The 22,863-nt window shown below is 43.5% G+C and overlaps 1 protein-coding gene across 7 annotated transcripts in view; it reads left to right on the top strand.

Annotated features, from left to right (window-relative positions):
• The window catches only part of KCNT2 (potassium sodium-activated channel subfamily T member 2), a 397,559-nt gene that overhangs the window by 349,180 nt on the left and 25,516 nt on the right, over nucleotides 1-22,863 (top strand). For 4 of the 7 annotated variants that reach the window (XM_029081282.2, XM_029081283.2, XM_029081280.2 and 1 more), the window contains 3 exons: nucleotides 1,605-1,688; nucleotides 5,196-5,324; nucleotides 16,937-16,957. In XM_029081282.2, coding sequence (XP_028937115.1) covers nucleotides 1,605-1,688; nucleotides 5,196-5,324; nucleotides 16,937-16,957 — 234 coding nt within the window. The remainder of the gene's footprint in view (nucleotides 1-1,604; nucleotides 1,689-5,195; nucleotides 5,325-16,936; nucleotides 16,958-22,863) is intronic. The other 3 variants (XM_029081285.2, XM_029081284.2, XM_029081281.2) reach the window with 1 other exon arrangement.

Here is a 22,863-nt window from a genome sequence, read left to right as displayed (position 1 = left end):
TATTATCCACTTTCTCCACTACTACATCAGCCTCCCTGACTCTTGTCTTTCCCCACTCCAGTCCCCACTTCATTCTGCTGCCTGCATCATTTTTCTAAAAAAAAAGTTCAGCCCATGTCTCCACACTTTTCAAGAACTTCCAGTGGCTGCCTATCCATCTCCATATCAAACAGGAACTCCTTAAAGTCAGAATTAAAGCAGTAAATCATCTTGCCCTCCTATTTTTCACTATGATTCAGTCCGCACACTTCACTCCTCTCTCGTCAACCTACTCACTACACCTCAGTCTCATCTATCTTGCCTTCAACTCTTTACCCACATCCTCCCTCTGATGTGGAACTCTCTCCCCTTTCATATACAACAGACCCCCCCGTCTTCTCATCTTCAAAACCTTCTTAAAATCACACCTCTTCCAAGAGACCGATTAAGCCTTCCTTTCCCCTATTTCCTCTTCCTGCTAAATGGCCAATGCACTTCAATCTATACCCTTTATATACTTGATATTAGCCTCAACCTCAGCCCCACAGCACTCATATGCATATATATCTATAATTGATTTATTAAAATTAGTATTTTTCTCTCCCTCTAGTCTGTAAGATCCTTGTAGGCAGGGAACATGTCTACCAACAGTGTTGTAATTGTAGTCTCCCAAGCATTTAGTAATAATTATGGTATTTGTTAAGCACTTACTATATGCAAAGTACTGTTCAAAGCTCTGGGGTTAATACAAGGTAATCAGTTCGACCCACGTGGGGCTCACAGTCTTGATCCCTGTTTTACAGATGAGGGAACTGAGGCACAGAGAAATTAAGTGACTTGCCCAAAGTCACACAGCAGATAAGTGGCAGAGCTGGGATTAGAACCCATGACCTCTGACTTCCAAACCCGTGCTCTTTCCACTAAGCCACGAGAAGCAGCATGGGGTAGTGGATAGAGGATGGGCCTGGAAGTCAGAAAGTCATGGGTTCTAATGGTGGCTCCACCACTTGTCTGCTGTTTGACCTTGGGCAAGTCACTTCACTTCTCTGGGCCTCAGTTACCTCATCTGTAAAATGGGGATTGACACTGTGAGCCCCATGAGGGACAAGGACTGTGTCCAACCCGATTTGCTTGTATCCACCCGAGTACTTAGTACAGTGCCTGGCACACACTAAGTGCTTAATAATTACCATAATTATTATGATTGTTAGTGCTTTGCATACAGTAAGTGCTCAATAAATACTATTGATTTATCGATCCACTCATTCTCCAGCCTGCTTGTCCCTACTTTCTGTCCTCTTGACTTCATCCCTACTCACTGCTTTTCCAGCCCTCTTTTTGTACATTCTCTCCAGACTGATTCTTCTGCCATTCTCCATTCTTGTACATATGCTTCCTCATCCCCTTTAATCTTCTCCACTACCCCATCTGGATTCCCATACAGAGGCTAGGCAGAAGTCAATTTTGGGTCAGAATTCTAAGGGAAAGTTTTTTTTCTTCCTCTTTCTCGTTGGACATGGTATCTAGTGACAAAGTTCTCTAGTGTGTTTGTGTATGCGCTTGGTTCTCAATTTTATTTGATTGCCCTTATGGCTTCTAATCTAGAGTTCCTTTTTATGTTGCAGTCATTTGTGAAGGACTATATGATCTCTATCACCAGACTTCTGTTGGGACTGGATACCACACCAGGATCAGGCTTTCTTTGTTCTGTAAGTTTAAAATAATGTGGTTACAAGATTCCATGTACTTAAGGTTTTTATATCATCCATACACTACTTCAGCTGCCTTTACCAGGTTATGTTTTTTCTGGATTGGAAGCAGCATGGTATAGTGAATAGAGCACAGGCCTAGAAGTCAAAAGGTCATGGGTTCTTATCCCAGCTCTGCCACTTGTCTGTTGTGTGATCTTGGGCAAGTCACTTCACTTCTCGATGCTTCACTTACCTCATCTGTAAAATGAGGATTGAGACTGTGAGCCCCACAGGGTACAGGGACTGTGTCCAACCCAATTTCCTTGTATCCACCCCAGTGCTTAATACAGTGCCTGACACATAGTGAGCGCTTAACAAATAACATTATTATTATTATTATGTTTTCTCTCATGAGTGTCCAGGTAAAACCATCTGCTTTTCATATTCTCTTCATTATAATTCCACAAAGTCTAAAGTTTATATAAGATGGAGTATGTTTTTGAAAAGTGAGATAAAAAGCCATAATTTGCATAGTTGACAGAGTTCTGTCCTCGTATTGCCAACATACAGGCAATTGAGACTGGACTCTGGGGGTTTAGAACTGACCTCAATTAATTCTCTTTTACTTAATTCCCTTTTACGTATCTGTAATTCATTTATTTATATTACTGTCTGTCTCCCCCTGTCGACTGTAAGCTCTCTGTAGGCAGGGTATGTGTCAGTTATATTGTACTCTCCCCAGCACTTAGTACAGTTCTCTGTACAAAGTAAGTGCTCAATAAATATGACTAACTGACAAGTTTCATCTAAGTGATTTATATATTGCAAATTTTCACCTATGGCATTTATTTGCATAATTCCCTCCACTGCATAATTTCTTTCCCTCCCCACCTGAATTCTGAGGGGGAAATAAAAGATTTTTCTTTTCTTTCCAAGCCTTGTTGGCTAGGTAAGCTAGTATGGGAGGTAAAGTACAGTCAGGATGCCAGTGGGATACAGAGAAGCAGTGTAGCTGCGTAGCAGCAGGCCTGGAAGTCAGAGGGATCTGGGTTTGAATTGCAGCCCTGCCACTTGTCTGTTGTGTGACCTTGGACAGGTCACTTAACTTCTCTGGGTCTCAGTTACCTCATCTGTAAAATGGGGATTAAGACTGTGAGCACCAAGTGAAACATGGACTGTGTCCAATCTGATTAGCTTGTGTCTTCTCCAGCACTTAGTACTAGAACTAAGGAAGTTCTAGTATCAGTGCCGAGTACACAGTAAATGCTTAACAAATATGTGGAGTGGGCAGAAGAGTTACCAAAATTCATAAGGTGCATAGTGTATGCAGGACTGGCAGAGTGCAATAGAAATACCTGTCCTCTTCCCTTTCCCTTCTTTCTCTCCTTTCTTCCTTTATTTTTTCTGCCCATTTTTTCTTCCCCGCTCTGCTTATTGCTGGACTTGATTACTCACATAAAAGCTCCTCTGCTATTTTGAGGTTGCAGAAATTCTGCAGAAAAGAGGGGCACGTATGTGAAAAAATAAGGTAGTCCTCAACCAACAATTCCTTTTTGGTATTTATGTTGAAGTTGGTAGGGTAAAACAAATTAACATTTTAATGCCCTTGGAATCATGCTCAAAGACTCCCATCATGATTTTGAAATGTCTTTCATTCCTTTTGAGTTCATACAATGCTTGCATCTCTCAGCTTTAAGATAATTCTCCTAGTTCCATCTAAGATGGCAAATACTTCAGTATCCTTTTGCCTTACAATTCACCTGCACCTGCCGAGTGTCATTTTTCTTTCATTGAGTGACTTCAAAGCGATTGGTAGTTTGAAGGTAGAAGCCAGAAGTGGGTTTATATCCTCAGTCAATTCTCTCAGTCAATCAATTAAAGATATTTATGGAATGCCTACTGAGTGCAGAACTCTATTCTAAGTGCTTGGGAGAGAATAATAGAAGTAAGGCCCAGAGCCTTCACCCTCAATAATAACTGTGATATTTGTTAAGCGTTTACTATGTGCTAAGTACTGGGGTTGATGCAATATGAGCAGGTGGGACATCGTACCTGTCCCATGTTGGGTTCACAGTGTGAGTGGGAGGAAAAACGGATATTTTATCCCCATTTTACACATGAGGTAACTGAAGCACAGATAAATTAAGCGACTGACCCAAGCCATCAGGGAAGTGACAGAGGTGGGATTAGAACACAGATCCTCTGACTAACAGTCCAGTGTTCTTTCCCCTTAATCAAGAAATGTATGATCTAATGGAGAAAACAGACAGACCAAAAGTATTTTCAGGTAGTGGGAGCAGGAGTCAGAACAAGGAAATCACAGGTTAAGATACCATACATGAAAAATATTGGAATTTACATTTGAATGCATCTCTATATCAATATATCCATCTAGATATAGATAAAGATGATATAGATATAGAGAGAGAGAATATTATTGTGAATATGAATCAAACCCTGCTCGAATGAAGATATATTTATTCATATCAATTTGCATTCTTCAGCCTGTATCAACTTCCATACTTTATTTATCCAATGTCTTATTTAAAATGAGGGATAATTCAATGAGTTAATTTAAATTTAAATATAATTTACATTTGTCAGTACTTCCCAAGCATTTAAGTTGTTGCATTGCATTCACAGGCACTTAGTAAATGCTGTAACTGAAACTACTATGATTTTGCTTCCATGTAATTCAAATTAATGAGGTTTTACTTCATTTACATTTAATTGAAGATAATCCGCTTTCTTAGCTAAGCGAAAGAGAAAATTGAATAAATGTATACTTTTTTAGCAAAACTTAGCATTTGAATAAATTAGTGTTATGTGTGTTATAGAAATATTAATTCTCAACAGATCATCTTTTTATGGTATTTGTTAAGCTCTTTCTATGTATCAAGCACCATTCTAAGCATTGGAGTAGATACAAGCTAATCAGGTTGCACACAGCTTCTGTCCCACATAGAGCTCGCCGTCTAAATGGGGGGGAGAACAGGTATTGCATCCCCATTTTACTGTTGAGGAAACTGAGGAACAGAGAGGTTAAGTGATTTTCCCTAGGTCAAACAGCCAGCAAGGGGCAGAGCTAGGATTAGAACCCAGGTCCTCTGACTTTCAGGCCTGTGCTCTTTCCACTAGGCAACACTGCTTCTTCTTGTTTTTAAAATGCTGGGCATCATAGGGAAAGGAAGAGGAAACAAAACAAGATTTATAGTTTTTGTCATCATTTAAAACCTTGGAACATCAGCACCTTGCTCACTGTGTGAAGTTCTGGTTGCCATCTCTCAGAGGAAGAGAGTTATTACAGCTGGAGAAAGTATCCCTTAGGTGATCAAGATGATCAGAGGATTGGAATAGTTTCCATAGACAGAGTCACATTGTCACAAGAAAATTAATTACAACACTAAGCCAAGAGTAGATGTTAGTTATCACAGGGAAATATTAGGAATGGCTGGAGGCAGTTGTTTGGGATTTTGGACCCACTTTGGAATTTCTTATTTTCTAATGTATATTTATTTTTTTAAGATGAAAATTACAGAAGATGATCTATGGATCAGAACGTATGCCCGACTTTATCAGAAGCTCTGTTCTTCTACAGGAGATATTCCCATTGGAATCTACAGAACTGAATCCCAAAAGCTTACAACGTCTGAGGTTTGGAAGGTTTTGTGTATTTTATATGCATTTCTAAGTAAAATTTGGTTTGTTTTGGTTGTCTCCTCTGATGTGCGAAGTATATAATTTTAGAAACCAAGAAAACCTTACAGTATCAAGCTTGAAAGTAGCACGGGAAAAATCTTTCACATTCCGGTACCTCCCAAGGGTTGGGCAACTGTGTCAGGTCTCTGCGTGACCTCTGAGTCACTCCTGGAGCTACTGGGGACCCCACAGAGTGGAAACCAAAAGCATTGCCTGGAAATCCCCATTCCCTGATACCCACAGGAAATGGAGTGGTGTGGAATGTCCCACTGGAGATGTCCCAGGATGAAGATGTCCCAGGATGAATTCCCCAAGATAATTTCCTGCGGGAGCCATCCTGGAGGCTCATGGATTAGCTTGGAAGTGGGAGATGTCCAGAATCCAGGCACGAGTTTGGCCTCAGGTTGGGAAAGAAGCCACTGCCTTTCACAGGGGCTGAGACAAGCAGCAGGCCATAGGTGGCCCTGGGGATTCAGATCAGAAACAGTTGCTTTGATCAAGAAATCCAAAGTCTTTGTGGAATCACCTTTAGCACTAGAAAATCTTTTAACAAAGCAGAATCGGACTGGATAGCACATTGTACTCTTTTGAAGCACAAGTATTCTAAGTAAATTTGTCTCAACAATGCACATTTTTTGAAACATTGTCCAGGGACGGGGGAGGAATTTACTTTGCCCATAAAATCTCCCCAACAACTGTGAGAATGCCTTATGCTTGTATCACATTACTGCTGTTAAGGATTGCGCTGCCGGTCCACACAGACTTATGTGTTCAGCAATCAAAACCTGTATTTAGCTAAAATATCTAGGTACAAGAAAGAACTTACTGCTGTAATTTTCAAATAATTGCATGATTCACCTCTTCAGGTAAATAGGCAGACCAGGATTGGGTGTGTACAGTGGAAGAAGAGCATGGAGTGAGACTTTGGATCCTTACTGTCAAATGTGCTTCTCTCCTAAGTGGATTCAACTCACAAGAGTTTAGCAGTCACATCTGCCACAGCTAATCTGGCTAAATCAGCTCTGTGATCTGTCATATTTATAATTGATCATTAATCTCTAACCTCCAATTGAAAGGGAAGAAAGCTGGAGAAATAAACATCTTTTCCTTGAAAAATCAATCAATCAATCAGGAGAATTTATTGAGTGCTTACTGTATGCAGACTGATTAACTAAGTGCTTGAGAAAGTACATTAGGAGTGGTAGACACAATCACAAGGAGTTTACAATCTACAGAGACAGTAAAATAAATTAAAGATAGGAGAAATAAGTAGAGTGTAATACTGTGTTGTGTTGTGGGGCTAGGGTGAGTATCACATTGCTTAAGGGTTACACAACCAAGTGCATAGGGGATGCAGAGGGGAAAGTGGGTAGAAGAATGGAGGCCTAATCTGTAAAGGTTTCTTGAAGGTGGGATGATTTTAACAGGGTGTTGAAAGTGGTGAGAGTGGCAAACTGTTGGATAGGCAGGGGAAGAGAGTTCCAGGTCCCGGGGAGGATATGGGCAAGGGGGCAGCCACAGGCTGGATGAGTGTGAGGTACATAGAGTAGGTCGGTGTCAGAAGAGCAGAAGGTGTAGGTTAGGTTGTAATAAGAGATCGGTGAGGTAAATTGGGAGGGAGAGAACTGACAAAGTGTCTTAAAGCCAATGGTGAGGAGTTTCTGTTTGACAAGGAGGTAGGTGGGCAACCACTGGAGGTTTTTGAGGAGTGGAGATATGGCCCGAACAGTTTTTCAGAAAAAATGATCTGCGCCAGAATGAAGTATGCACTGGAGTAGTTAGTATTTGTTAAGCACTTACTATGTGCAGAGCACTGTTCTAAGCACTGGGGGAGATACAGGGTAATCAGGTTGTCCCTTATGGGGATCACAGTTTTAATCCCCATTTGACAGATGAGGGAACTGAGACCCAGAGAAGTGAAGAGACTTGCCCACAGTCACACAGCTGACAAGTGGCAGAGCCGGAATTCGAACCCATGACCTCCGACTCCCAAGCCCGGGCTCTTGCTGCTGAGCCACGCTGGGAGAAGAGTCATGGAGGTCAGCGAGGAAGGTGATGGAATAGTCAGGGAGGGGTGCTTGCCTCAGCGTGGGAGCAGTTTGGGTGGAGAGAAAAGAGCAGATTCTAGAGAAATGTAGGTAGAACCAACAGGATTTCATGACAGATTGAATGTGGGGGTTGAGGGAGAGAGATGAGTAAAAGATAATACCATGGTTATGGGCTTATGAGACAGGGAGGATGGTGGCATTGTCTACAGTGTATAGGGAAGTTAGGGGCAGAGCAGGGATGGTAAGATGAGTTCTCTGTAAGAAGAAAACACTTTTTGAGAAAATTCAGATATGAAAGTGAGGTTTTTAGCACCTGCATCTAAAAATTTGTAAAATTCACATATTAAAAAAAAATTCAACATATGGGGAGAGAATTATCTTCATAGGTAGAATCTGCATCGTTCATTGTGCATTATGGTTGTCAAGATACTCTATCTGTTCTGTTCTGAAATGCCTGTAGCATTTTATATAATTTCACAAGAACTGTTGAGTCCAGTGATCACCTTTAAATAGATAAAAAAATTTATTTAGGGATTTATTAGCAAAAATCAAAGTTTTTAGTTTCAGTTTTCAATATCTCACTGCTTCTTTTCTCTCAGTGTGTGTCCTCCAGAAAAAAAAAAGTACCCTATAAGCCCTTCTGCACTATCCATCTATCGACTCATCTCCCTCCTGCTATTCCTGTTTACACCCGTGGCCTCCAATTCTTCTTCACTAACTCCATCCTCAAACCTCCCTCTGTCGTGTGTCCCTTCCACTCCCCAGAAACTGCTCTACCCAAGCAGTTAATCTCTTCACTTAATCTTCCTTATCCTCTCAGCATTTTTTGATATTGTGAATCACTTATTTCTCCCGGACAATATCCACCCTTAATTTCTCTGACACAGTTCTTTCTAGTTCTCCTCTAATTTCTCTGGCTACTCCCTCTCAGTCTCTTTTAACCAGCTCTTCCTCTACCTCTTACTTCCTAACTGGGTAGGGGAGGTCCTCAAGGCCCAATTATGGCTTTCCCTTCTAGTGCTGACTTCCATGCACTCCCTCTGATCCCACAGATTTAACTATTCATTCATTCATTCAATAGTATTTATTGAGCGCTTACTATGTGCAGAGCACTGTACTAAGCGCTTGGAATGAACAAGTCGGCAACAGATAGAGACAGTCCCTGCCATTTGATGGGCTTACAGTCTAATCGGGGGAGATGGACAGACAAGAACGATGGCAATAAATAGAGTCAAGGGGAAGAACATCTCGTAAAAACAATGGCAACTAAATAGAATCAAGGCAATGTACAATTCATTAACAAAATAGGGTAATGGAAATATATACAGTTGAGCGGACGAGTACAGTGCTGTGGGGATGGGAAGGGAGAGGTGGAGGAGCAGAGGGAAAGGGGGAAAAGAGGGCTTAGCTGCGGAGAGGTGAAGGGGGGGTGGCAGAGGGAGTAGAGGGAGAAGAGGAGCTCAGTCTGGGAAGGCCTCTTGGAGGAGGTGAGTTTTAAGTAGGGTTTTGAAGAGGGGAAGAGAATCAGTTTGGCGGAGGTGAGGAGGGAGAGCGTTCCAGGACCGCGGGAGGACGTAGCCCAGGGGTCGACGGCGGGATAGGCGAGACCGAGGGACGGTGAGGAGGTGGGCGGCAGAGGAGCGGAGCGTGCGGGGTGGGTGGTAGAAAGAGAGAAGGGAGGAGAGGTAGGAAGGGGCAAGGTGATGTAGAGCCTTGAAGCCTAGAGTGAGGAGTTTTTGTTTGGAGCGGAGGTTGATAGGCAACCACTGGAGTTGTCTAAGAAGGGGAGTGACATGCCCAGATCGTTTCTGCAGGAAGATGAGCCGGGCAGCGGAGTGAAGAATAGACTGGAGCGGGGTGAGAGAGGAGGAAGGGAGGTCAGAGAGAAGGCTGACACAGTAGTCTAGCCGGGATATAACGAGAGCCCGTAGCAGAAAGGTAGCCGTTTGGGTGGAGAGGAAAGGGCAGATCTTGGCGATATTGTAAAGGTGAAACCGGCAGGTCTCGGTAACGGATAGGATGTGCGGGGTGAACGAGAGAGACGAGTCAAGGATGACACCGAGATTGCGGGCCCGAGAGACAGGAAGGATGGTCGTGCCATCCACGGTGATAGAGAAGTCTGGGAGAGGACCGGGTTTGGGAAGGAAGATGAGGAGCTCAGTCTTGCTCATGTTGAGTTTTAGGTGGCGGGCCGACATCCAGGTGGAGACGTCCTGGAGGCAGGAGGGGATGAGAGCCTGAAGTGATGGGGAGAGGACGGGGCGGAGATGTAGATCTGCGTGTCATCTGCGTAGAGATGGTAGTCAAAGCCGTGAGAGCGAATGAGTTTACCGAGGGAGTGAGTGTAAATGGAGAACAGAAGAGGGCCAAGAACTGACCCTTGAGGAACTCCAACAGTTAAAGGATGGGAGGGGGAGGAGGCGCCAGTGAAGGAGACCGAGAATGACCGGCCAGAGAGGTAAGAGGAGAACCAGGAGAGGACGGAGTCCGTGAAGCCAAGGTGAGATAAGGTATGGAGGAAGAGGGGATGGTCGACAGTGTCAAAGGCAGCAGAGAGGTCAAGGAGGATTAGAATGGAGTAGGAGCCATTGGATTTGTCAAGAAGGAGGTCATGGGTGACCTTAGAGAGAGCAGTTTCGGTAGAGTGGAGGGGACGGAAGCCAGATTGGAGGGGGTCTAGGAGAGAATGGGAGTTAAGGAATTCTAAGCATCGATTGTAGATGACTCGTTCTAGGATTTTGGAAAGGAAGGGTAGTAGGGAGATAGGGCGATAACTGGAGGGGGAAGTGGGGTCAAGAGCAGGTTTTTTTAGGATGGGGGAGACGTGGGCATGTTTGAAGGCAGCGGGGAAGGATCCATTGGAGACTGAGTGGTTAAAAATAGAAGTTAAGGAAGGGAGGAGGGCAGGGGTGATGGTTTTAATAAGGTGAGAGGGAATGGGGTCCGAGGCGCAGGTGGAGGGGGTGGCACTTGCGAGAAACAGCGTGGCTTAGTGGAAAGAGCATGGGCTTGGGACTCAGAGGTAGTGGGTTCTAATCTGAGCTCCGCCACTTGTCTGCTGTGTGACCTTGGGCAAGTCACTTAATGTCTCTGTGCCTCACTTACATCATCTGTAAAAAATGGGGATTAAATAATGTGAGCCCCACGTGGGACAATCTGATTACCCTGTATCTAATAATAATAATAATTTTGGTATTTGTTAAGCGCTTACTATGTGCCGAGCACTGTTCTAAGCGCTGGGGTAGACACAGGGGAATCAGGTTGTCCCACGTGGGGCTCACAGTCTTAATCCCCATTTTACAGATGAGGGAACTGAGGCACAGAGAAGTTAAGTGACTCGCCCACGGTCACACAGCCGACAAGTGGCAGAGCTGGGATTCGAACTCATGAGCCCTGACTCCAAAGCCCGTGCTCTTTCCACTGAGCCACGCTGCTCCTCATGCTCTTTGAACATAGCACATAGTTAAGCACATAGAAATCTCAAAAAAGGCCCCTTTTCATTACTTTTTCACCCATTGCAAACTAGGACATAGCACATAGTAAGTACTTAACAAATACCATAATTTATTTTATTTACCATCTCTACTCAGATGACAACCAGATCTACCTCACTAGCCCCAACCTCCTTCTTTGCAGTCTCAAATTTCCTTCTTCCTCCTGGATGTCTGAACATAGATGTCCCGCCAGCTCCTCAAGCTCAACATCTTCCCTCCCAAACCCCTCTCCTCTCTCTGAACTTCCAATCACTGTTGGCATCACCACCAATCCTCCCACAGCCTTGGTATCATTATTGACTCTACTACACTGAGAAGCAGAGTGGCTTAATAGAGAGAGCACTGACTTCGGGGTCAGAGGTTGTGGGTTCTAATTGGGTTCTAATCCCAGCTCTGCCATTTGTCAGCTGTGTGACTTTGGGCAAGTCCCGTAACTTCTCTGTGCCTCAGTTACCTCATCTGTAAAATTGGGGATTGAGACTGTGAGCCCCAAGTGGGACAACCTGCTTACCTTGTGTCTACCCCAGCTTAGAACAGTGCTCGGCACATAGTAAGCACTTAACAAATACCATCATTATTATTATTATTAATCCTCTTCCAACTAAGTTTTTCCATCTGTCACCAGATGCTGTCAGTTCTTTTTTACAACCTCCCCAGAATCCATCCCTTCCTCTTCATCTGATCTGCTACCGTACTGGTTCAGGAACTTGTAATACCCATCTTGACTACTATATTAGCCTTCTTGCTGACCTTCCTAGCTCCAACCTCTCCCTTCCCCAGTCCATACTTTGCAGCGTGGTCTAGTAGAATGACCATGGGCCTGGAAGTCAGAGGACCTGGGTTCTAATTTCAGTTCTGCCATTTGCTGTATGACATTGGGCAAATCTCTTAACTTCTTTGTGCCTCAGTTACCTCATTTGTAAAATGGAGATTAAGACTTGTGAACTCTATGTGGGATAGAAGCTATGTACAACCTTGTATCTACACATATTCCATAGTATGCGCTTAACAAATACCGTAAAAAAAAAAGGGGCAATAGGGAAGAAGAGGGTGGAGATGAGAAAGTAATCAGGGAAGGTCTCCTGGAGGAGGTATCATTTTACATGTGCTTTGAAGATGGGGAGAGACGTGGTCTGTCGGTTGTGAAGGGGGTAGTTTTTCTTTGTGATGGAAGGAACCAAATTCGGGAGTTTAGCAGAGTGTTCTTGCTATATGTATTTTTAGGTTTCCCTCTTTATGATAGTTCCATCTGTATTATTTCATCTGGAGTTAAATTTGCTCTTATGGTGTCATAGAGCTTCCTCGGTGATGAGCAGAAGTCTTTTTGTTCCAGTGAAACGACTGAGAATTCATCAGGGCTTTGAACATGGGGAGATTGGAGGTCTATCAGATTTGAATGTGAGCAAGTTCCAGGCAAGAGGAATGGGAAGAACCAGAGGGCCGAGGAGGGAGAGTCAAAAACATGGCACAGGCAGAAGGTGAGCTTGGAAGAAACTATGTGGACTTCTTGAAGTACAGAAAACTTCCCAAGCACAGTTTCTTATATACATCAACAAAGTTTTTAGTGTGGACCCACAAATAAAACATTTCTGGTTCTTCAGTGAAACTATCCACAAGGCTCAACAGCAATGTCGGCAGAGAGTGAGAGAGAGACAGTGTCAGAGAGAATCCCCTCCCTGGAACTTAAAAGATTCCGTGGGGCTTAATCAGATTTCATTGCCAGATGACTTTGGGAAATATAGCTCCCAGGCACATTTCCCCCTCAGTCCCTGACTGACCTCACTTCCATTTGCAATGGGTGAAAAAGTAATAAAAAGGGACCTTTTTTGAGATTGACAAGACTCTAGATTGTAAGCTCCTTGTGGCCAGCTATCAACTCTTTTGTACTGTGCTCTTCTATGTGCTTAATACACTGCTCTGCATACAGTAAGCTTTCAGTAAAACTAATGATTGATTGATAGATAGACCTAAAGACCAGTGGGGCATTTAAGCAAAGTGGAGCCATGGTGAGGTCGAATGTGCTCTCCAGATGAGGGCATTGGTCAGACCATAGAGGCATAGCGGGTTGCTTGCACTATTTCATCAAGGGGCCCAGGATTCCGTGGTTTCCAGGGGTCAGCTGAGTGCTAAAGGCCAAGCCCCATGAGAGAAGAAGTAAGCTCCCAGACCAGCACTCTATTACCAGTAGTCTCTGAGATTGAGTGGGGAAACTGAGGCCCACCCCAACACAACCCCCCACAGGCAACCAGTGCTGTGAGAGCAAAGCTCTGTTCCTAGAGGAACAAACTCTGCGAACATTCTGGCGGCATCATCCCAGGGAATTCCCGGGAATGCTGCTGTGGCCAAAGAACATCATTTGATAGTAGATAAACAGTGTTGACTAATGGATAGAGCATAGGCTTAGAAGTCAGAAGGACCTAGGTTCTAATCCCAGATTTGCCACATCTCTGCCGAGTGATCTTGGGGAAGGGTTAATAATAATGATAATGATAATAAAAATAATAATAGTAGAATGCTAGAAGTGGGGCCTTATGCCTTCTCTCCTTGTGGAATGCTGAGAGGCTGTGGCCACAGGGGCCGCTCTGATTGCCAGCCTCTGACCAGCCATTCCTGAGCAGTGAAGAGTCTGGAACTCCATTCCATCAGCCAAAAGGTCCTGTTGCTCCCAGTTACTTATTGTTGTCCTTGTCTTTTTATGTGTTTTTTTTCATTTATATTATTTCACTCTTCTCCTACGTGATCAGCACCAGCTCCTTCTCCAAACCCCATTACTCCTAGATTGTGAGCCCCTTAGGGACTAGAGACCACGACTAACTCTCATCCTGAACATTTTTTCGGAGTTTAGTACAGTGTCCTGGGCACAGTAGGCAATCAATAGATGTTACTGAATGAATGAATCCTGGGACATCTGAATCTCACATCCTGCCTGTTTCCACAGGGTAAGAAAGAAATAAAGTAGGAGTCTGGGAGTGGAAGATTCTAATCCCAACTCTTCCACTTGCCTGCTGTGTGAGCAAGTCACTTAACTTCCCTGTGCCTCAGTTTCCTAGACTGCAAAATAGGGATTCAGTACCTGTTCTCCTTCCTACCTGACTGTGAGCCCCATGTGGTACGAGGATCGTGAGCAACCTGATTACCTCATATCTACCCAGCACTTAGAACAGTGCATGATAAATAATAATTACTTAACAAATGCCACACAAAAAAAACCCAAAACAAAACAGAAGCAGCGAACTATTGGGATACTCCTCCACAGTCAGAATAATCTAGCCCACAGCAGTTAGGACGACAGCTCCCCTGATGATGGGAAGGCCAAGAGGCAGGCCAGAAGAGTAGCAATCATTGCAAATGACTCAGATCAATCAATCCATCGATGGTGTTTCTTGATGAGCATATACTGTGGGCAGAGCAACAGAAATAATAATGATGGCATTTTTTAAGCAGTTACTATGTGCCAGGCACTGTACTAAGCCCTGGGGTGGATATAAGCAAATCCGTTTGGATACAGTTTCTATCCCCATTTTACAGATGAGGGAACTGAGGCCCAGAGAAGTGAAGTGACTTTCCCAAGGTCACACAGCAGATGAGAGGTGGAGCCAGGTTTAGAACTCACGACCTTCTGACTCCCAGGCCTGGGCTCTAGCCACACATGATGCTTGGGAGAGTCCAGTACAGTAGAGACACTATCCCTATCCTCTAGGAGCTTACAGATTAGATGGGGAGAGAGACGGTCAAATAAATTACAGATCGAGGAAGGGTAAAGTATAAGGAAATGTACTAAGATCTGAGGGACTCGAGTGAGTAAAATATGAAAGTGTTTAAGGGCACTGTGGGGACCCGTGAAGAGACAATCATGGGATCGTGGGATGGACTTTCAGTTGCCTAACTGCTTTTCCTCCCACGTTCCCATATATGCATAGGCTCTCAGCAGTATGTTCTTCGACTGCTTGGCCCAGATAGATTTATAATAATAGCAGTAACAATAATAATAATAATTGTTAGGCACTTACTATAAGCCAAGCACTATACTAAGTGCTGTGATAGTTATAAGATAATCAGGGAAGACACAATCCCTGTCCCGCCTGTGGTTCACAGTCTAAGTAGGAGAGAGTGGGATAGAATCCCCATTTTACAGATGAGGGAACTGAGGCTCCAAGAAGTTAATTGACTTGCCCAAGATCCCACAGCAGAGAAGTGGAGGAGCGGGAATTAGAATTAAAATCCTCTGATTCTCAGGCCCATCCTTTTTTCATTAGGCAATATTGCTTTTTCCATTTTTTATGTCAAGTTCTTACTATGTGCCAAGCTCTGTTCTACGTGCTGGGGTAGATACGAGTTAATCAGGTTGGACACAGTTCCTGTCCCACATGGGCTACTCTATGGAGGGAAAAGAGGTACCGAATCCCCACTTTGCACGAGAGGAAATTGAAGCACAGAGAAGTGAAGGTGGTCACACATCAGGCAAGTGGTGGAGTCAGGATTAGAACCCAGGTCCTCTGGTTTCCAGGGCTGTGTTTTGTCCACTAGGCAACAGTGCTTCCCTGTTTCTCATATATATGTAGATGACACCCCCTGCTTAAAGCCCCAAAAGTCAGAATGATCATGAGGCTCTGCTTTCACGGGCTTCATTTGTACTGAAAACCAAGATGAAGTGAGCTTTTGCCCTCTGCTCCATGGAAGTTTCTGTCCTCCCTGAGCTCGCCTTAGGACCCCATGTTACAGTTTGACGGATATATACGTTTATATACATATTCTGGCACAGTAGGGTCTGTTGCTGCTGAAGGCACTCAGACTTCTTTCACAGTAGGGTCTGTGCTGCTGAAGGCACTCAGACTTCTTTTATCTGACAGCAAACCCAAGGACATATATTTTTAACACATCAAAGTAATTCTTTACGTAGAAATGGTAATAGGGAAGAATAATTTTCTGCATCAGATCATGCTTGCACCACAGTAACAACAATGAAAATAATAATAGAGGTTCCTATAATGTGCTTACTATGTGCCAAGCTCTGCTCTCAGCATTGGGGTGGCTGCAAGATAATCAGGTCAGACACAGTTCCTGTCCCACGTGAGGCTTACTGTAATGGCCCATTAGGTCTTTTTTAAAAAGAAAAGTATATATGTATAAGTCCATTTTCCCACTTCAGTATAATTTTATCATAGAGAGACAAGGTAATGCAGCCTCCCCTACCTGCTCTCTTCCCCCCAAACCAGAGACCCTTAAAGCTGAGGAGTGGTGGGAATGGGGCATGAGTAGGGAGTTGAGACATGGTGGTATGGGGCATAAGTACATATAGTCCCTCTGGACTATATGTAAGCTTGTTGTGGGCAGGGAATGTGTCCACCCACACTGTTGTATTGTACTCTCCCAAGCGCTTAGTACAGGGCTCTGCAAACAGTGAACACTTAGTAAATGTAATCAATCTATTGATTGAGGGAAGGAGAGGATGGTAGAAGGGGACTGATGACAGCAAAGCCATAAATTGTAGGGGAGGGTGAGGGATTATTAGGGACAGGGTTTACAGGGGGCAAATGGAAGCCAGGGGAATAGGTTGAAGGGTGGTGGGACGATGATAGTAAGGGGTATATTGGGAAAGGGGGAGGATGGGTGAGCAAAGAAAATAAGTAAAGAAGAAGACTCACCTAGCATATATGCCAGAGGAAGAAGTAAAAATCACCACCCCGATGCTCGTTGTGGGCAGGGAACTTGTCTACCAACTCTGCTATATTGTACTCTCCCAAGCTCTTAGTACAGTGCTCTTCACACAATAAACACTCAATAAATATGATTAATTGATTGATGTCAATTCAGGTGTGCAATCTTAGGGGGGGAAAATCACCAGCAAAGAGCTGATGGAAGATTTTTTTTTTCAAATCTAGCCCAAAAGATCATCAGATTATATGTGCTACTTGGGTCTGTGGAATGTTGTGGTATGTGTTGGTGGACTGGGTCTCAGCTTGTTTGGTCACCATTGTTTACCACTGTGTTTTGTCTTCTTTCCCCCCACTCCGCTTTGTGTCAGTCTCGAGAAATGGCATCACAAGTAAGTATCTGTTGTGTGTCTCCCTTTCCCTTCCCTGCTTTGTGAACAGAAGCCAAAATAGTTAGAGGGACTAGTCCCTAAAGATCAAAGCTAATATCTAGCCTTGCAGACTGAGGCTATTTAATCACGCTTAGGTGATTACAAACCATTTTCCCGTCTGTCTAATGACTACGGGCATTTTACTGGGAATCACGCAAACTCATTTCCATGACTCGTAGAAAATTGGAAACATTGCTTCTCTGAAGCGGTATTTGCAGATCCTTAGACGTTAGAGACTTATAACAGTCACTGATACATAAACACTTTATGTAAAATCTTTTCTTCATTATACCAGTCAGGTATGAACAAAATTATTTTTCCTAGTGAAATAAGCTGATTGACTTAAATCAGGAGGGTTCTCTAAATTACAGAATCAACTTTGGTATGTTTGAGGCCTAGATCTCTTTGGAAATACTGTGTTACTACCTTCAGGTATCCATTGCTTCATTTACGTGTCCTAGAAGACAAAATCTGTAGTTTTATTTTCTTTGAAAGCTTGCAATAATACATTATAATTATGGTATTTATTAAGCGCTTACTATGTACAAGGACTGTTCTAGGCACTGGAGTAAATAAAATTAATCAGGTCAGACACAGTTCCTGTCCCAAATGGGGCTCACAGTCTAAGGAGGAGAGAGAACAGGTACTATTTTTTTGGGTATGGTATTTGTTAAGGGTTTACTATGTGCCAAGCACTGTATTAAGTTCTGCGGTAGATAAAAGCTAATCAGTTTCGACACAATCCATGTCCCATATGGGGCACAGAGTCTTAATCCCCTTTTACATATGGGGTGATAAAGGGTGATAAATCAGTTAATCATGTTTATTGAGCGCTTATGTGCTGAGCTCTGTACTAAGCACTTCGGGGAGTAAGATGTATCAGAATTAGCAGAACATTCCCTGCCCATAATGAGTTTACAGTCTCTAGAGGACTAGAAATTAAAGTCTAGAGGGTAACTGAGGCACAGAGAAGGTAACACAACAGACAAGGGACTGAGCTGGGATTAGAATACAGGTCCTCTGACTCACAGGCCTATGCTTTCTCCACTAAGCCACAGTGCTCCTCATAGGCCATGCTGCTCATCAGTGTTTTGCAGTTCAACAAGGTGGTCCTATTTTTAAAAGCTCAGTATGGGTTAATGGTATGAGGTCTGCGGAGAGCTAGGACCCTGGGGTGTAAGGCCAACAAGGTCAGGAAAGGCAAAGAGAAAGTTAGAGTCAGAGGGAAAGTGATTTAGAGAAAAAAACACGGGCTGAGAAAAGTCACTGAGAAACACAGACATGCCTAAATAGAACTAGATAGAGGCAGAGAAGGAGACAGGCAGAGAGAAAAATACATAAACACAGCACCCTACACCCAGAAATGCTGATGAATAATAATAATAATAGTGGTATTTGTTAAGCACTTATTATGGGGAAGGAACTGTACTAAGCGCTGGGGTGAAACTGTGAGCCCCACCTGGGACAGGGACTATTTCCAATCTGAATTGCTTGTATCCAACCCAGCGCTTAGAAGACTGCCTGGAACACAGTAAGCACTTAACAAATACCAGAATTATGGAACCATATCCTGCAGAGGGCAGATTCTGGAAGTCTGTTTGGGAAGTTTCTTCCAGTACTTGGAATTCCTATGGCAGATGGAAGTGAACAGCAATACTTATGGAACCTAATTAAGATAGAATAATCTATTATCTTTCCAAAAAAGAGCAAATCTCTTCATCCCTCCTGATAGAGTCCATCTAGTGGCTCCAGCCTATGAATCAGCAAGCTTTTGGGCAGGAGGCAACATGGCCTAATGGAAAGAGAGTGAGCTTAGGAGACACAGGCTCTTGCCCCGGCTCTGCCACTTGTCTGCTATGTGACCTTGACCGAGTCATTTAAATGCCCTGTGCTTCACTTTCCTCATCTGTAAAATAGGGATAAGATAACTGTTCTCCCTTCTTTTTAGATCAGGAGCCCCATGTTGGACAGGGACTCTGTTGACTCTGATTTTTTTTCTAATACCCCTATACTTCAATCACACAATCGACCAATTAATGGCATTTATTGAGCACTTACTTTGTGCAGAGCACATTACAATAGAAGTTATGATCAAGTGGGGAAAACAGTACAATAAACTAAAGATGGGGAACCAGCGCAGTATAAGGATATGTCCGTAAGTGCTGTAGGCTTGAGGGGTGGGGTAGGTATAAAGATGCTTAAGGGGTAGAGATCTGAGTGACTGCAGTGAAGGGAGGTGAATAGTGTGGGGGAAAACTAAGTTAATTAGGGAAGGCTTCTTGGAGGCAATATGCTTTTATGAAGGATTTAAAGATGGGAAGAGTGGTGATCTGGTCAGGGAGTTCCACGTCCAAAGGAGAATGTGAGCAAGGGTTTGGTAGTCTGGTAGAGGACATCAAGGTACCATGAGTAGCTGGGCATTATTAACAAATACCAACATTATTATTATTAGAGGAGCAAAGTGCGTGGGCTGGGTTGCAGTGGGAGGGGAGGAAGAAAGAGTAGAAAAGCAAACTAATTAAACTCCTTAAAGCTGGTGGTAAGGAGTTTCTCTTTGTTGGGAAGATTGATATACAGCCATTGGAAGATTTTTGAGGAGTGGGAAACTTGCCCAGAGCATTTCTTAAGAAAAATAATCCTGGCAGAAGGGTGAAGTATAAAATACAGTGGGGAGAGACAGGAAACAGAGAGATCAGTAAGGAGGGTGATGTAGTAGTCAGTGTAGTATATGACTAGTGCCTGGACCAGTGTAGAAATAGTTCAGATGGGACAGATGTTGTGAAGATAGAACTGACAGGATTAGGCAACAGGCTGAATATGCAGGTTGAATGAGAGAATCAGTCAAGAATAATGCCAAGGTTATGGACTTGTAAGATAGGGAGGAGTTTTTTCCAGTGATGGGAAAGTTGGGGAGAGGTGAGTCTTTGGGTGGAAAGATGAGGAATTCTGTTTTGGACATATCAGTTCTGAGGTGCTAGTTGTAATGTCCTGAAGGGAAGAGGGAGTGAGAGACTGCAGGGAAGGAATGAGATCAGGGCTGTGGAGGTAGATTTGGGAATCATCTGGACAGAGACTCTCCAAGGGAATGGGGGCAGATGGAAAATGGAAGGGGACATAGAACTGAGCCTTGAGGGAATACAAAGTGTGGGAGAAAGAAGAGGAGCCTTCAAAAGAGACAGAGAAGGAACAGCCAGAAAGTGTGGGCTCATGGATAGAGTACAAGCCTGGAAGTCAGAAGGACCTCAGTTCTAGACATGGTTCCACCACATGTCTGCTGTGTGACTTTGGGCAAGTCACTTCACTTCTAAAGGCCCAAGTTACCTCATCTATAAAATAGGGCAGTGAGAGACAGCTTAAGACTGTGAACCCCATGTGAGTCAGGGACTGTGTCCAGTCTGATTACCTTGCATCTACCCCAGTTCTTAGAACAGTGCCTGGAGTCTAGTAAGCACTTAACACATACCATTACAAAAAAACAAAAAACAAAAAAGCGGAAAGGAACAGTTTCAGCGAACCCCAGGGTAAATAGTGTTTCCATAGGATGGGGTATCCACAGTGTTGATAGCATCTGAGAGGTCTTGAAGGATTATATGCACTTGGATTAGGGAAGAGTAAAATTATCCATGACTTTAGAAAGGACAGTTTCCATGGAGAGAAAGGGTCAGGAGCCAAATAGATTGCAGAGGTTGGGGAGAGAATTGGAGGGGAGAAAGTGGAGACAGGGAGGTTATAAATAATTTGCTCAAGGAGTTTGGAAAGGAAGGGTAGGAGGGCACCGTGGGGTGAAGGGAGAGTCTTTATTAGGATAGTAACATAAACATGTTTGAAAGCAGTAGGGAAGGAGCCATTGGAGAGTGAGCAATTGGAAATGATAGTCAGGGGTTTGCACTTTCTAAATATTTAGTAAATATCATCATTTATAAGACCCAGAAAAAAATGAAATCACTGAGCAGTTCCAGCCTCTCTCCTTCCCTCCCAGTCTGAGCCGGCCTTTCCCTCGAGGGTGGCCAAGGATTCACCTCTGTGGAATAGGGAGAAACTGCCTCCCTGAGCAGAGCCGAGTTGGTTATCCCTGGTCTGAACAACGTGGGAGGGGATGGATTAAGTGCTCCTGGCCCTACCCAGCTGCCCCGAGACAAAGGATTGGGGTCGGTGGCCTTCAGAGATCCAGAACCTTGGCAGCCCACCCAAGGAAGGGTCCATCTCGGACAACCCTCAGGGGATTGCAGAGGTGGTGCTAGGCATGGCCGCAGCACTGTGGATTATGGGGTGTTTGGTTCAGGCCCACTCAGGATCTGCCCAGGGTCTGAGGTTCTGGAGGAAGTTTGAAGTACCTCACTTTCCCTCTCAAGAAGCCATGTTTGGTTCCAAGAAGAGTCAGAATCATCCAAGTCCAAGTCTGACCAAAGATTGCCATCTCCAGGTCTGACCAAAGCTTGCCAACTTCAGGTCTAACCCAAGTCAGGAAGGTTTGAAGTCAGTCAGACCTCATCACACAGATTATCAGGGAGCAAAATAAGATTTGTTTTTTTGAATTAAATTGAAAGTTAAAAATATGAAACAGATGAGAAAATATAGCCTGTATTGCTAGGAATAAAGCATAAAAATGATAAATGAAAGAAGGAATATGATTTTGCTTTTTTAAAAGATTAAAGCACTGAAGTGATATACGATATTAATATTATATCAAGGAAATATTTCAGGCACAGAGCATAGCTTTCTTTTTTTCTATTTCAGTTGCTGTAATACATCATCATGATAATCAACAACATTGTTATTTACCGAGTGCTTACTGTCTTACTACTGTACAGAGCACTGTTCTAAGTGCTTAGGAGAGTACAAAAGATGTCATCTAAGGGCTTGCAAGCTAATGGGGAAGGCAAGCAAACAAATTATTCACAATCATTATGTGCATTGATGATATGTCAGTTTGAATGTACATATATTTAGAGAAAAAGCCATCCATATTTCTTGACAGTCTGTTTTCTTTTATTTGTTTTTTACAGTATTTGTAAGCACTTACTATGTGCCAGGCCAGGGTAGACACATCATAATCAAGTTGGACACAGCCCCTGTCCCACACAGGGCTCACAGTCTTAATCCCCATTTTACAGTTGAGGCAACTGAGGCACAGAGAAGTTTAGGGACTTGTCTAAGGTTATGCACAGCAGACAAATGGCAGAGCTGGGATTAGAACCCGGGTCCTTCTGACTCCTAGGCCCAAACTCTGTCCACTAAGCCATGCTACTTTTCTGGACTCTTAATGCCTAGCACATAAATTTGCTAAGCATAGAGCATATCAACGTACGTTCGTGTGTGTCTATACATGCATGCGTGTGTATATGTGTGTGAGTATTTATACTTGCATATGTATATAATTTCTATCTAAAGTATAGTGCCTATTTGTACTATAAAAAACTTGAGGTTTAAGATTTGTCATGATTCTAAGATTCTCGGGACAACAATGATTTACTTTACCTGTACTCTATGACCAGGATCCTGTCTGGGATGTTCCCAATGACCAGATACCTGGGTTCTGACACGTCTCCTGGCTCCAAGCTGCAAGTAGCCAACTTGGGTGGACCAGCAATCTTCCTCTCAATACTAGGCATATTATTAGTAGAAGCAGTAATAGTAATAAGAATAATACTTCTTAAGTGCTTACTATATGCTGAACACTGTCCTAAACTCTGGGAGAGAATGCACAGATGGGAATTAGTCACCATCCCTGCCCCTTGAGGGGCTCACGATCTGTGAGTATAAGTGTGGCGAAGGGACTGGAGACAGACACATTAGGAAAAATGAAATATTTAAATACAATGCAGACATATCAGTAGGTGGCTAGAGCTAGAGGAGAAGAGTTTCAG

This window comes from Ornithorhynchus anatinus, chromosome 16, assembly GCF_004115215.2.
Source record: "Ornithorhynchus anatinus isolate Pmale09 chromosome 16, mOrnAna1.pri.v4, whole genome shotgun sequence".
Classification (NCBI taxonomy): Eukaryota; Metazoa; Chordata; class Mammalia; order Monotremata; family Ornithorhynchidae; genus Ornithorhynchus; species Ornithorhynchus anatinus.
Note: the sequence above shows the minus strand (reverse complement) of the source record. Positions and strands in the feature narration are given on the sequence as shown.